Below are 15054 nucleotides of genomic sequence, written 5' to 3'. Positions count from 1 at the left end.
GCTGGGGCCACAGTTGTTTACAAGATGTATCAACAACTTAGATGTGGGAATAGATAGCAATATCTCAAAATTTGCAGATGACATGAGTTGGCGGAGCTGGCTGTGTTGAGGACGCTAGAAGGGTGCAGAGTGATTTGGACAAGTTAGGCGAGTGGGCCAAGATATGGCAGATGCAATATAATGTGGATAAATGTGAGGTTATCCACTTTGGAGGCAACACAGGAAAATGGACTATTATCTAAATGGTATCTGTTTATGAAAAGGAGAGATGCAGAGAGGCTTGGGTGTGCATCAGTCATTGAAAGTGGGCATGCAGGTACAGCAGGCGGTGAGGAAGACCTTGGCATTCATAACAAGAGGATTTGAGTACAGGAGTACAGAGATCCTGCTACGGCTGTACAGGGCCTTGGTGAAACCACATCTGGAGGACTGCATGCAGTTTTGGTCTCCTTATCTGAGGAAGGACATCCTTGCGATGGAGGGGGTGCTGAGAAGATTCACTGGACTGATATCAGGGAAGGAAAGACTTGCATATGAAGCAAGGTTGGATAGACTAGGCTTGTATTCTCTGGAATTTAGAAGATTGAGAGGGGATCTTATAGAAACGTATAAAATTCTTAAGGGATTAGACCAGGGGTGTCAAACTCAAATTCACAGAGGGCCAAAATTAAAAACTTGGACTAAGTCGTGGGCCAAACTAAATATTTATTGAAAATTTTCAACAACATCTGCATGTTTTCTCTTCTTTCAACATATGTAATGTTAAACTTTTTCTTATTAAAATAAATGTTTAATAATAGTTTTGGATAAACTCTTTCCAGAAGCATTAACAAATGAGAAATAAAATATTCAATAAATAATATTTCTCTATAGAGGATTTGTCAAATGTTGCTAGTGTGCTGTCGAATAGTAAAATCTGAGGGCTATTGAGAATGTGGGAGAATAACATGATTCCTGAAACAATCAAATGGGTGACTGATTGTGGGCATGAACTCTAGCAGGGTTATTTGCCATGCCCTTTTTCCATTGGTACAGATATCCTTTGATTTACACACTTTTCAAGTTTTATGCCTAATGAGCTTGTATCCAGGTGCAGGACCATTTTTAACCAGGAATATATTTATCACTGTGACATGAAACTATTGGAAGATCGTTTTATCCTGAGATTAAAGTTCATAATCCTTACTCAGGCCTGTGTGCAGGAGGGCGGGGTTTGCGGGCGATCGGGTTGGACAACGACAGGGCGGGGGCGTCGGCTCTCGCTGCAGGGCGGCATCTCGGTGGATCAGCGGCCCCGTCACCGTGAGTCGCGGGTCGGCCTGCGGCAGGGAGGGGGAGTGGGCAACGGTCCTGGCGAGGTCAGGTTCCGGGCGCTGGGAAGCGGCCTTGGCTTCCCCTGACACCGGCCAGGCCCCAAAACCAGAGTCCACGGTGAGACCCTGCAACGTAAACAGAGGAGGTGGGGGCGATTAGTGGGCTGACGCCAATGCATTCTGGGATTTGTTGTATTACTGTGCATGCGCTATACTGGCGCGGCGGCCAGCGGGCCACCTCTAATACATTTTTGAAATGATCTTGCGAGCCAAATATAATTATGCCCGCGGGCCAGAGTTTGACATGTGTGGATTAGACAGACTAAATGCAGGTGGGTTGTTTCCAACACTGGAAAAAACCAGAACCAAGGGTCATAGTTTAAGGATAAGGGGAAGTTTTTTAGGACTGAGATGAGGAAAAATTTCTTCTCTGAGGGTGGTGGATCTGTGGAATTCCTTGCCACAGGAAGTAGTTGAGGCCAGTTCCTCGTCAATATTTAAGAGTAGGTGAGATTTGGCCCTTGTGGCTAAGGGGATCAAGGGATATGGGGAGAAGGCAGGAACCGGGTACTGATCAGCCATGATCATATTGAATGGTGGTGTAGGCTTGAAGGGCCAAATGGCCTACTCCTGCACCTATTTTTCTATGTTTCTATGACTAACATGCTGTGCAAGAGAATAGTTGGCAGATCAATTGGAATTATAGAAAATGAGCACAGAGACTTCATCTGATCTTTTGAAACCCCTTGTTCCCAGTTACTGGGCAGATGTTGCCCTTTAAGATTGTTTACTTTTAGAAATTCAATGTTGAGTCACTATTGAACAATCTTTCCATTCTGAATCATGTGTTTTCTGCCTCAAAAGTTTATTTTCATCGCTGCATTAGATTTGTGGTGTATTCCAAGATGGAAGATGGGTGTCGTCGTCGTTGAACCGACCAGGGTTCGAGATTTTACCAAAGGCAGAAGTCAAGGGCTTGTGATCCGTGAAAGCCATGAAGGACCTGCCCTCGAGGAAGTACCTGAAGTGGCGGATGGCTAAGTACAGTGCCAGTAGCTCTCTGTTGAAAGCGCTGTATTTCTGGAGGCCACAGATGTTCGCTGAAGAAAGCCAGCGGCCGCCAACTTCCTTCGATCTGCTGCTCCAGAACTTGGCCTATTGCCATTCCTGAGGCATCCACCAGCAGGCTGTTGGAGCAACTGATCTAGGATATGTACTTCACCTTGCCTACCATCCAGCCGAACAAAGGCCACACGATTTGGGCAGTTGAAAGGATGAACCTGTGATAGAAGTTGATCATCCCCACGAACTTCTGTACTGTCTTGGGTCGGGGAACTTCCAGATGGCCTCTACTTTAGTGAGTAGCGGTGTGGCTCCTTCCCTGTCCCATGAAGTTGATGGCCTCCAATCCAAACTGGCATTTGGCTGGGTTGATCATCAGGCCGAGCTCACTCAGTCGGGTGCAGAGGTTGCAGCGGTGCGCCATATGCTCCTGTTGGTTCCTGCTCGCCACCAGGATGTCATCCAGGAACACTAAGGTGCTGTCCATGTCTTGGCCCACTGCATCCTTGAGTCATTGGAAGGTCTGAGTGGCATTCTTTAGCCCGAATGACATTCGGGCGAATTCAAAGAGACTGAACGGGGTGATGATGGCGGTCTTTGGGATCTCATCGGGGTGTACCGGGTGTACTTGGAGAAGATCCTTGCCCCGTGCAGGCCACGAAGTCCTGGATGTGCGGCAAGGGGTACTGATCTGGCATTGTGGCCTCGATGAAGCTGGCAGTAGTCACCACATGGTCTCTAGCCCCAAGTTGCTTTGGGTACCAGGTGCAGGGAAGAAACTCAAGGGGTGACCGACTGACATACAATGCCAAGCTCTGCCAGCTTCCTGAATTCCTCCTTCACCAGCTGGTGGTTCTCCGCGGGAAGACATCTTGCCCTTGCTTGGAGCAACGGGCCCTGGGTCAGAATGTGGTGCTCTATATCTGGGCATCACTGTGATGAATTGGGGGGTGAGCGCTGCAGGGAACTTGGCCAGGACCCTGGCATACTCTTGTCTGATTTATGTACGGAGTCCAGGTGGAGTGCTGGGAGCCTGACGTCTTTGAGGGGCAATGTATGAAAATTCTTGACATGGGCCAATCTCTTTCCCTTGAGGTCCACTAGCAGGCTATGAGCGTGCAGGAAGTCTGTCCCAATGAGCGGCTGTTCCACTGCAGCCAGCAAAAAACACCCACGAGAAGAGGCTGCCCCCCAACTGCAGCTGGGCCTTGCGAGTATCCTAGGTCAAAATCGTGCTGTTGTTGGCAACCCTCAGCGTGTGGCCCGATTGCCTGTTCCCGGTGTCCTGTCCTGATGGGGACAGGATGCTGACCTCTGCTCCTGTGTCCACAAGGAAGTGTCGCCCAGACTGGCGGACCCAAACGTACAGGAGGCTATCTTGATGGCCAGCAGTCATGGCCATTAGCGACGGCTAGCCCTGGTGTTTCCCTGAAACGTACATGGCAGCCTGCACCAGAGGGCTCCGGCCCCCCCATCTCTGGTGGTATAAACACCATTGGTCGTCTGGATCACCTCCTCTGGGGTGCTGCTGTTCTCTTGGCATCTTTGCATAGGTCTGGCTGCAGGGTTTATTGTCGAGCACCATGAATGCTGAGCACTCTCTTCTGTTTCCACAGAAAGTCCGCTTGTGCTGCAACTTTCCGGGGGGGGGGGGGGGGGGTCACTGAAATCTGCATCAGCCAGGAGCAGTTAGATCCTCAGGCAGTTGCTCCAGGAATGCCTGCTCAAACATGATGCAGGACTCGTGTTTGCCCAGGAGGGCCAGCATCTCATTCATGAGGGCTGATGGGGGTCAGCCCCCTAGTCTGACCAGGTGAGCAGATGTGCCCTCTCTCACGCTGTGAGAGCCCAAAGGTCTTGATCAGCAAGTCCTTGAAGGCGGTGTACGTGCCTTCCAATGGAGGCTCCTGGATGAAGTTAGCCTGCCATGTCCTGCTCCAGGATGTTCACCACGTGGTAGTAGCGGGTGGATCTGGAACTGTGTTTCAACCTCGTCAAACCACACGCGTGGTTGATTTGTCCAGAAGGTCAGCAGCTTGAGAGCGACTGCACTGACTGCTGCCTGTTAGCTGATCTCTGGGTTTAGATGTCATCTAAACCGTCGGGGTCACCAATTGTAGCTACACGCTACACGAAAGAAGACACGTACACACTATATTGCAGAAGGAGACTCCCAAATGGGATACATAGGTCTGTTAATATTGATGAACAAAATTTGTCAGAGTTATGTCATTAGATACAGATTAGTTCAATATAATTTCTTGCATCAATTACATCTCAAGCCATGAAATTAAATAGATTGAAATCAGATTTGCCAGATAAATGTTTTAGATGTGGCAAAGAGATAGGAACTTTTTTACATTCTACTTGGTTCTGTCCTAAAGTGAGACCCTTTTGGATAAATTTGGCAACTTTTTTATAATAGGTTACAGGAATTAAATTTCCACAAACCCCAACATTATTTTTACTAGGTTATATTGTAGGAATAAGACCAAAGTTGAAATTATCCATACAACAAAAGAATTTGTAAAGAAAGTGTATAACAGTACCATGGGAATCAGACTCTCATTTAAGAAGGGAGCGATGGAACGCAGAAGTGCATAGCTGCATTCCTCTTGAGAAGATTACTTATAATCTGAGAAATAAACATGATGTATTTTTGAAAATTTGGCGCTCGTATTTACAAGTTACAGGAATTAATTTATAGATGCTTTCCCTAAACTTTGAGAACCTCATTAACCTCCTTGGAAGAATTAAAAGATGTAAATGGTTGGAGCAGTGTGGTGAGGGGTGACTTCTGGCAATCAGTTTTCTTTTTTTGCTTTACTTTTCTCTTTTTTCCATGCTCTTTCTCATTTTTTTTCGTGGGGATTTGTTAAGAGGGTTGGGGGTTTTATACTATCATGTATAATGGGCATGGTATTAATATTTGATTATTGTATTTTATATTTGGCTATAATTACGCATATGTATAAAAAATTTTAAATAAAATTTTCAAAATAAAAGAACATACAAGGACATTAGACTTGCAGAGCACTTCAATGAGCATGTCATTATTTAGAAGTTTATGAAAGGAAAATAGTGTTTAGTAAAGTGATTGTTCTTTGGGATAGAACCAGCAGGTGTAATTAAGGAGATCCAGTGATTCTGGTGTGTTTGCAATTCTACAAGGCTACTCACAAGATGTCACAAATATACATTTGGTTGAGAACAACATAATATCAAAACAGAAGTCATTTAAGAGACAGAAAGATGAGCAACAAAATACTGTAAATTTTATTTTCATGTGGCCATCTGCAACTAGTGGGCTGTCTTGCAGATCAGTCCTGGAATCTCAACCAGTTACAGTGTTGAATTTGGAACAGAGCATAATATATCCAATACAAAGACAGGAAAATAAGAATGACAAGGAATCAAAGAGATATAAATGAACAAAGTGAACAAAATGATTACAGATATAGTGTATTGATGAGAAGAAAGGAAAATAGTTATTTAAATGTTGATGTTTTGACTTGTATTGACTTATCTGAGATACTCGCACAATAAAGCATGCAGGACATTAAGGTAAATAGAATGTTGCTCGAGAGATGAAGTCTTGCTACAGCTGTTCATGAGGCCACACCTTCTAATATGTACAACTTCACACTTTTCTGTATTGAACTCCATCTACCACTCCTCTGCCCAACTCTGCATCTTCCTGTCTATATCCCATTGTAACCTTCTACACTGTTTACAACACCTCCAATTATCTGCAAACTTACTAACCCACCTCTCCACTTCCTTATTGAAGTCACATAAAAATCACAAAGAGCAGGGGTCCCAGAATAGATTCCTATGGAACACCATGTCACCGACCTTCAGGCAGAATACTACTATCTTCCTGCCTTTTGTGGGCAAGCTAATTCGGAATCCAAAAAGCAAAATTTCTATGGATAACATGCTTTATGACTTTCTGGATGAGTTTACGATGGGGAACCTTGTCAAACATCCTACATTAAATGTTGCATTGCTTAAAAACCCCTTGAGGTGCAAGAGAAAGAAAAGCTACAATTTCAGGAGACACTTGAAATAATATCTGCTATGTTTCCATTTCAACACATTGGGGAAAAAATGCAGAAAGATTATAAAATTATATCCCAAGTTAATCAAATACAGAAGAGGATGAAGTACAGCTAATCATCAACTTTGGTTTAATGGATCATGGTAACTTGTGAGCCTTTAAATCAGTTCTTCTATCCAGATAGATAATGATGTGAATACAGGGCATTCAAAACCAGATTATTATCTAGTCCCAATTTTCATGCATCTTAAAGTCTGAACATATTTAGCTAAATCAAAGATCTCTGGAGTAGAGGAATTCCGAAGGTTCACAATCCCCAGAACAGGAAGGCTCTCATCAGTGCAGGGACCCCTGATATTCACAATCTATATCAGTAAATTTGAGGAAGGAATCCAAGTTTGTGGATGATTCAAAGCTTGTTAGGAAAAATGACAAGGAATTTCAGTATATATGGACAGATTCAAAACATGACAAATGGAATAATATGGAAAAATGGTAAGAAGGTAAGTTTCCCGATGCAAGGATGGAGGATCTCCGCCTTTACACTGGGGCTTTTTTATTGCATGAAAGGGTCTCTTGATAGATGGTCTTTGGAAATGAACAATTGTATTCCTCTTGAAAAGATCATGTATAGCCTTTCTGAAAATCTGGCAGCCTTACCTAGAATATATAGGCACTTCACTGATCATAGGAATATGATCATTTCTGGTTAGCCAGAGGCCTCTTTAAAAGATATAACACTGTGTTAGTATATTGTCTCTGTGTTTCATTGAGTTTATTTAGGAAGGGTAGGGAAGTGTTTTTTCTTTGGTGTTTTGTGTTCCGTATAATTGTTAAAAATAAGTTTGAAAATGAAAATAAAATATAATCTTTAAAAAAGGCATATGATGTACTGGCCTTCATTAGACAGAAGACGTAGATTAAGAGCTGCGAGATAATGTTGCAGCTCGATAAACCACACTTGGAGTATTGTGTTCTGTTCTGGTCAATCACTAAAGGAAGGATGTGGAAGCTTTAAAGAGGATGCAGAGAAGATTTACCAAGATGCGCCTGGATTAGAGAACATATCTTGAGAGGAAAGATTGAGTGAGTCAGGGCTTTCGTCTTTTTGCAACAAGGACAATAGGGAATTTAATAAAGCTGTATAAGGTTATGAGAGGTGTAGGCAGAGTCCCAGGGTGACAATGGGTAATACCAGAGGAGATTCCTTTAAGGTGAGTGGAAAAAAACTTTGGGGAGATGTCATTTTTTTTAATGTATAGAGATTGGTGAATACCTAGAATGCACTGCCAGGGTTGGTGGTAGAATCTGAAACAATAAGGGCATTTAAAAGGCTCATAGATAGACCTATGGATGTGAGGGAGGGAAGAGTTAGATTGGCCATGAAGTAGGTTTGTAAGTCAGCACAACATTGAACTGTAGTATTCCATGTTCTATAATAATTAAATAGCTGTTATACTGCATGAGGTTTGGGGAGTTGTGGTGATAGTCTGGCTACTTCAAGGTGAAATCTGGGAGTATTTCACACAAAGGATCATGTAAATTTGTAATGTGCTTGTGGTGCTAAGCCATGCAAATGCTAAAGGTGAATCTTTGCCTTATGGAGATTAAAGGAAATTTCATGTAATATTGCATTTCTGCTTTATAACATGACATTAAGTAGTATCTGATCTGACTTCCTGGCAAATGCTCATTGATAATTGTTAATGAGGTAAGGGTATAAGGAGAATTGAGGCAGCTGTTACCCAATTAAATGGTTGAAAATGCTCAAAAATGGCTGAATGGCCCAGATCCGTTCCTCTCCCATCCGCATAATTCATGCAGGTTCCATCCGAGTACAGAATGGCAGTTTCTGCAGATGTGTTAGGAAAGGAATAACCTTTGTCACGATGAGGTAGAAATTATACCTTTCCATCTATAAAAATGTCATTGTTTTTCTTTCCATAATCTGAGTTATATGCAAATCTAGTGATTCAATCTGAGACCATTCCACTGTTTATTTTCCAGTAAACATCTATTTTTGTAGTCACTCAAGCGCTAAAGGAATGAAATTTCAGTCGTGCAGCAGTTCAAAAGGTCAAATAGTAGAGAGAGTTGTCTGAATCTGAGATGGACAAATAAAGTTTGGTCCTCGTCCATAAGAGAAAAATAAAGGCCTTCCTTGCTTTCTTTTCAGATTCGTGAACAAAATTTGCAGGATATAAAGACTGCGGGGCCTCAGTCTCAATTGTTATGTGGTGTTGTACTGGATAGGTCTTTTACTCAGGTGAGTATAGAATTGTCTGTTGTCAGCATCCAGTTTGTACCTGTTGTTATCATTGTCTAATATTTTGTGAACACTTCTTTAAATGGCAGAATTTATCTATATGGGAGGTAAGTGCTAGTGATATTCTGTCCATTATATTCAAATATTCAACCAAGAATGCAGATACATCAGAGGTAGAATGATATTGACAGTGGATTAAAAGCATGTCTGTCAGAGTCCATGCAAAATCATTGCTGAATCCAGTCATCTGTGCATGTTCCTAATGACTTTAAAAGATGACACCAGCAGATGTCATTTTAGCATGCTAAAGACACTGGTCAGGCTTTCAAAACCTCATTTATTTGACTGCTGTATTACATTTGGAGATCAATGAAATAACCATCGGACCTGAAAGTTTTTAGGATTCTTTGGTCTCCGATACGCACTCATGATGTACGTAAGTGAACAATTCTGTCGTTCATAAATAATATATATAACATGACATTTAAACTGGAAAAAACCTGAATAATAGTGGACTAACTAAATCTGTTTGCAGATTGCTAAAAATGTCTTGTATACGTGATATAACTAATGTCTTGATTACGTTCAACAACTAAGGTTTGCTTGATGTACTTCACTGCAATTTAAAATGTCCCTTTTAGATGTAATGTTTTTTAAATAAGTAAACTGAATACAAACGTTGTTGAAAGTACCTTTTATAATCCGCATAACCTTTGAGGTTTTGCCTGGCTCTCTCTCTCTCCACTGGGAACACAGTAACAACAATTCAAGGGGCTCGTTGCCTCTTCCATGGGTCTGAACTTCGACAATTGTTTTCAGTAGTAACAATAAATTCTGAAAACTGTAACCGTGGCATTTTCACATTACTGTTTCAAAAACTGGTCTCCCTGAATTGGAATGAATGTCTCTCGGTTTCTAAGGATCAACAATAAAAGGGTAATGGTAGTTTTATTATAGTTAGCACAGAATATGTTAGTTATTCTTCCTTAAAGCTTTTGGTAAACTGCCTAAAATCAATGATGTATGAGCTTATGAAAGTTTGACTGGTTAGAATCCCTTGTATGCATATCATTCAGTGTTGGGTAATAGCCTGCATGCCACCCTCTTACCATCCTGCTGCTGTCAAAACATAAGCTGCATGGAAGTGACTTGATATAAGGATCTAAGTTATCCAGTCTATAAGGGAGGGAATGGTTTGCACTGTTTACTCAATTTACTGTTGCAGGATGCACCACTCTCAGACTGTACGGAGTTTATTGATGGTCTCGATCTCTCAGAGCACGCCTTAAATCGCACTAATCCTGTTAGAAAGGTACTTACTGACCGGTTGTTGTTGTTGAACACTACACCCACTATTGCTTTGCCTCGCCCAGTAGTTCTGCTCTTGCCTAAAATGCTCGTTTGATATCCAGCATAAATTTTTCATTTATTTAATTTCATGAATGTGAGAAAGATTAAAAATGGCAGATGCTTACAGGTGGAAATTGGTGGCATTTCCCAAAACATAAAAAAAATTGTAGATGGTTGTATTCCATCTAGAGATGCAAAGGAATTTTTTTTTCCAGCCTTTTGCTGCGTCTCTTTCTCCCCCACCTCAGCTGATTCCTCAGTGTGGTGTCATATATAGGCTTTAGCTTCAGTCTTTATAAATACTGTAAAATTTGTTTCAAGCACGGGGATGAAAATTCTGATAGTTTCTCATCATGGCGAGACAAAAAGAGGAGGGACATATTGTTGGTGGAACTAAATGTTGAAGTGTTAGAGATCAGGGGACTTGAGTAAATAAAGGTGATAGATTTTTTTTATTCAGGAACACTTACAAATGTGCCTTTTGTCACTTAATGCCTTTTCATTTATCCCCATCATGGATGATCCATCTCTCCGTCACCTTGATTTTGACATAACCATGTATGCCAGGTGGAATTACTTTCATCTTGATCCATTCCTATCAATCCAGTAGTAAACATAAAATCACCTTGTAAGTTTCTTTGTTCTTTCTGTTACTGATATATCTTTATCACCCACACTGAGCCTACGAGAGCTGGGTATTCAGAGGTGAGTGAATCACCACCTGACACCCAAAGCTGGATCACCACCTTGAAGGTAAGTCCGGAGCACGTTGGCATGTTGTGCATTTACCTGGATAATTGCAACTTCAACAGCACTCAAGAAGCTACACATCTTCCGGGACCAACAGCCATTTCACTGGCATCTGTGTACCACCCTAAGTATTAATTCTCTCTACAGATGCCTCGTGATTCCTCTGTATATCATCTGCAAAATGTACTGTGGCTACATAGCTATTTCAATTCCCCTCCTGAGTCCGTGATCCCAGCCACCTTGAGAATATCACCAGCTGCATACTTTCCTCCAATCTGCAAGCCTTGTAGACTTGGAAATCAAAACTGAGGGTAACTGTTAGATATTCTTGCCCAACAAAGTCTATCAGAGTACCTTCATTCGTACAGATGGGAGTGAAGGGCAGAACACGTAACATAGTGGTTAGTACAACACTATTACAGCACCAGCGACCCGTTTTCGAATCTGCTGCTGTCTGTAAGGAGTTTGTACATTTTCCTGTGACCTGTGTGGGTTTTGTCCTCCCATCTTCCAAATGTTCTGGGTTGGCGCAGGTTTCGAAGGCCAGTAGGATCTTCTACTGTGTTGTATTAAAATTAAAAAGAACTGCAGCAGTTCAAGAGGACCACCACCTCATGGGCAATTAGGGATGGGCAGGAAATGCTGTTGTGGACAGTATTGCCCACATCCCAAAAGATGATGTTTTTTTTAAATTTGGTTATTTCAAATGTTAGATTATTACCTCTGTGAAATGTATTGGGATATGAAGAAGTCGCAAAACAGGCCATTTTACTACTTTTCATCTCACTTCACCATGAAGTAAATGTGATCATCTTCATAACCAGCTGTCTTTTGCAACACGAGTAATTGAAGTGGCCCAAGGAAATTGGGAAAGCTGTTAACTAGAATCTTGTAAAGCCAGTTGGTGCATAAAACTTCTCTTTGTTCTGGCCCTTGTGCTCTAATCTGGCTGGCCTTATGGTCTTGCTCTTGTATGTGTTATTTGACGAAATGGCACTGGAAGCAAACGAAGCCCTACCCACTTTGGACAAGATCTCTCTTAACCTGCATCCCAGTATGTTTTGAAGAGTGAGGGGAAACCTATGATGACACGGGGAGAATGTACAAATTCCTATGGACAGCACAGAATTCAAACCCCCGTCCCAATCACTGGCGCTGTAAAGGTGTTGCGTTAACCACTAAGCCAACTGTGTTTTTCCTCAAATTTGCAGGTCGTCTCAGTCTGGCAGTGCATGAGATCATGGACAGACATGTCAGCAAGAGAATGGGATGGAGGAATTGAAATAGGTGACCACTGGGAGATCCATGCTATTGCGATGGACAAAGCCAGGTGCTCAACAAAGCAATCTCCCAGTCTCTCCGATGTAGACGAGATCACAACGGGAGCACTGGATGCAGTAGATGACCTCTGCAGATTTGTGAGATGTGCTCTCCCATGCATAAAGCCAAACTTGATTTCCTCCAATCAATCCCTGTCAATCAAAAAGCTGGTACCTCCTGACCCTTCGCAATCTTTTGACCATGGAAATCAAGCTCCCTGGCCTGTCCTTGCTTCTCTCTTTAAATAGCAGCACAACATTAGTTACTCTCTAATCTTCTGGCTCTTCACCCAATATCTCAGGAAAGGTCTCTGCAATTTCTTCCCCAGCTTCCTCCAAGGGTGTTGATGCACATAATCAGGCCCTTTGGAATTTGTCTACTTTAATGACCGAGGCTAGGCACAATTCCAATGCTATCTACAAATTTGCAAATGACACCATGATTGTCTTCAGAATTACAGATGGCAATGAGGAAGTGTATAGAAGGGAGACAGATCAGCTCATTGAATCATGTCACATCAACAACCTTGCATTCAACATTAGCAAAACCAAGGAGATGATTGTGGAAATCAGGAGAACATGAATCAGTCCTCCTCAAGGGGTCAACAGTGGAGAGGGTCAAGATTTACAATTTCGTGTTGTGGCTTCAAATACAACTGATGTAAAAAAAAAATTATACTGAACGAATCTATATCTTACATTAATAGTATTTGTCATACAATCTTGACAGAGATCCAACTATCTTTGCTCACCAATTGTAATATTCAAATCTAACTCCCATTTCTTTCTAGATTTATGCACTCCTTGTTTAATAGTTCCTGTTGGCAAAAAAAAATACATTGCAGAAGTAAATTTCCAAATAAGAGTTTCCACCTCACTAGAAATAGGTAGCTGCATCTCTTGACCTAACTTTTCCCTTAAATATCCTCAGTTGAAAATAACAAAAAAGAGTATTATTAGGTATTCCATATTTTGTACTCAGTTACTCAAATGGCATCATTTGCCCTTGTTCATAACAATCTTCAAAATTTTTAGTTCCTTTACTAAACCAAATAATTTAAAAAATCAATTGTCCTTTGAAAAAGGTACAAGATGATTTTGAATCAAAGGCCTCTTAGGCGATATACTTCCTTTTGTTCTGATTTGGTCATTTATCAATCCAAACGATAATCAAGTGTTTCAATAATGGTGTTTCTTTAACACTAATTATTAATTTTGAGTCCTATTTATATATAAATTCCTCTGCTAATCTCTATCCTATTTATCCAATTCTACTTTAAACCATGCTGTTTTTTCTCCTCCTCCAAAAAGAAAAGTAAGCAATCTCATTTGAGCTACTTGGTAATAATTCTTGGCTGAAAGCCTCCCAATTCATGCTTTACATTAATCTTTCTATAGAAACTCTTGACATTTCACCTTTCCAAAGAAATTTCCTTATATGTTTACTTAATTCTTGAAAAACTTTTGTGACAATAATATAGGTAAGGTTTGAGATACTGAATTCTTGGGAATATATTCATCTTAATACAGTTACCCCTCCTACTAACATTATAGGTAAAAATCTTCCATTTAAAAAACAAATTCAACCTTTTTGAGTAATGGCAAATAATTCAATTTATATAATTTTTTAGATTATTATCTATACAAATCCATAAATATTTAGTCCTATCTTTTGGCCTCTTAGAATTTATTTGACAATGACTATAATCTCCTTCCGTGAGAGCCATAATTTCACTTTTATCTCAATTTATTTTATAAACAGAAGTCTTATCATATTATTACAAATGAAAGTGTAATTTTCACAAGCAAGTCTCAGGTTTTGTGAAAATATTAAAACATTATTTGCAAATAATGCTCTTCTTGACCAACCTTAAATCCATTAATTTCCAAATCACTCCTAATTACTTCTGCTAGTGGCTCTATAGCTAGTATAAAACAAACAAAAATTGAATAGAATGAAATCAGATTTATCAGATCAATGTTTTAGGTGTGATGAAGAGATAGGTACTTGCATTCAATTTGGTCTTGCTGTGAAGTAAGACTTTTTTGGGTGGATTTAGGGAATTTTTTAGAACAAGTTACAGATATTGCATTTCCACTAAACCCAGATTTATTCTTATTGAGAAATATAAAAGGAACAAGGCTTAAGTTGAAATTATCAACGCATCAAACAAAATTTGTTAAAATAGCATTAGCAGTAGCAAGGAAATCTATTGCAGTAACTTGGAAATCAGATTCATATGGGTAGATGCAATGCAGAAATTCAAAGCTATATCCCTTTAGAGAAATTACATCAAATGTGAGAAATAAATACGCTATATTTTTGCAAATTTGGAGCCCATATATGCAAATTTTAGGTATATTAATTTTACATATATATGTAGATATATTCTTCCAGCCTCTTAAGACCTGTGTCAACCTTCTTCCTTAAATTGATCATACAAACTTTGTTGGAGTCCAGTGTGTTGGAAAGTGATATGCCGAGCAATTCATGATGCTGTCTATATTTGGGGGGGGGGGGGTGAGGGGGAAGGGTTATAACTATCATGTAAGGAATTAAATTTTCTTAAACTATTATACAGAATAATAAATGTTTACATTTATTAATTACATATATGGAAAAAATTTTAATAAAATATTTTTTTTAATAACTACAATTTCCTGGGTGTCAACATCTCCGATGATCTGCCTTGGAGCCTCCATGGCGATGCAATCTCGAAGAAGGCTCACCAGTGGCTATACTTCGTGAGGAGTTAGAGGAGATTTGGTATATCCCCAAAGATACTCAAACGTCTACTGGTTGAAGCATTCTGGCTGGTTGCATTGCTGTCTGATATGGGGGTGCCTGTGACATCATGGGTACCAGTCTTCACTCCATCGAGGATATCTACGATGTCGAAAGAAAGCAGCCTCTATCCTCGAGGACCTCCACCA

General features: G+C 40.7%; 1 protein-coding gene across 8 annotated transcripts in view; it reads left to right on the top strand.

The window, feature by feature from the left end:
* add1 (adducin 1 (alpha)) overlaps positions 1-15054 on the top strand; it is a 189977-nt gene that overhangs the window by 155603 nt on the left and 19320 nt on the right. For 5 of the 8 annotated variants that reach the window (XM_069942012.1, XM_069942040.1, XM_069942021.1 and 2 more), the window contains exons 12-13: positions 8612-8701; positions 9927-10013. In XM_069942012.1, the coding sequence (XP_069798113.1) occupies positions 8612-8701; positions 9927-10013 (177 nt within the window). The remainder of the gene's footprint in view (positions 1-8611; positions 8702-9926; positions 10014-15054) is intronic. The other 3 variants (XM_069942062.1, XM_069942045.1, XM_069942072.1) reach the window with 1 other exon arrangement.

This window comes from Narcine bancroftii, chromosome 1, assembly GCF_036971445.1.
Source record: "Narcine bancroftii isolate sNarBan1 chromosome 1, sNarBan1.hap1, whole genome shotgun sequence".
Taxonomy (NCBI): domain Eukaryota; kingdom Metazoa; phylum Chordata; class Chondrichthyes; order Torpediniformes; family Narcinidae; genus Narcine; species Narcine bancroftii.
The sequence above is the reverse complement of the archived record's forward strand: the minus strand, read 5'-3'. Positions and strand labels throughout refer to the sequence as shown.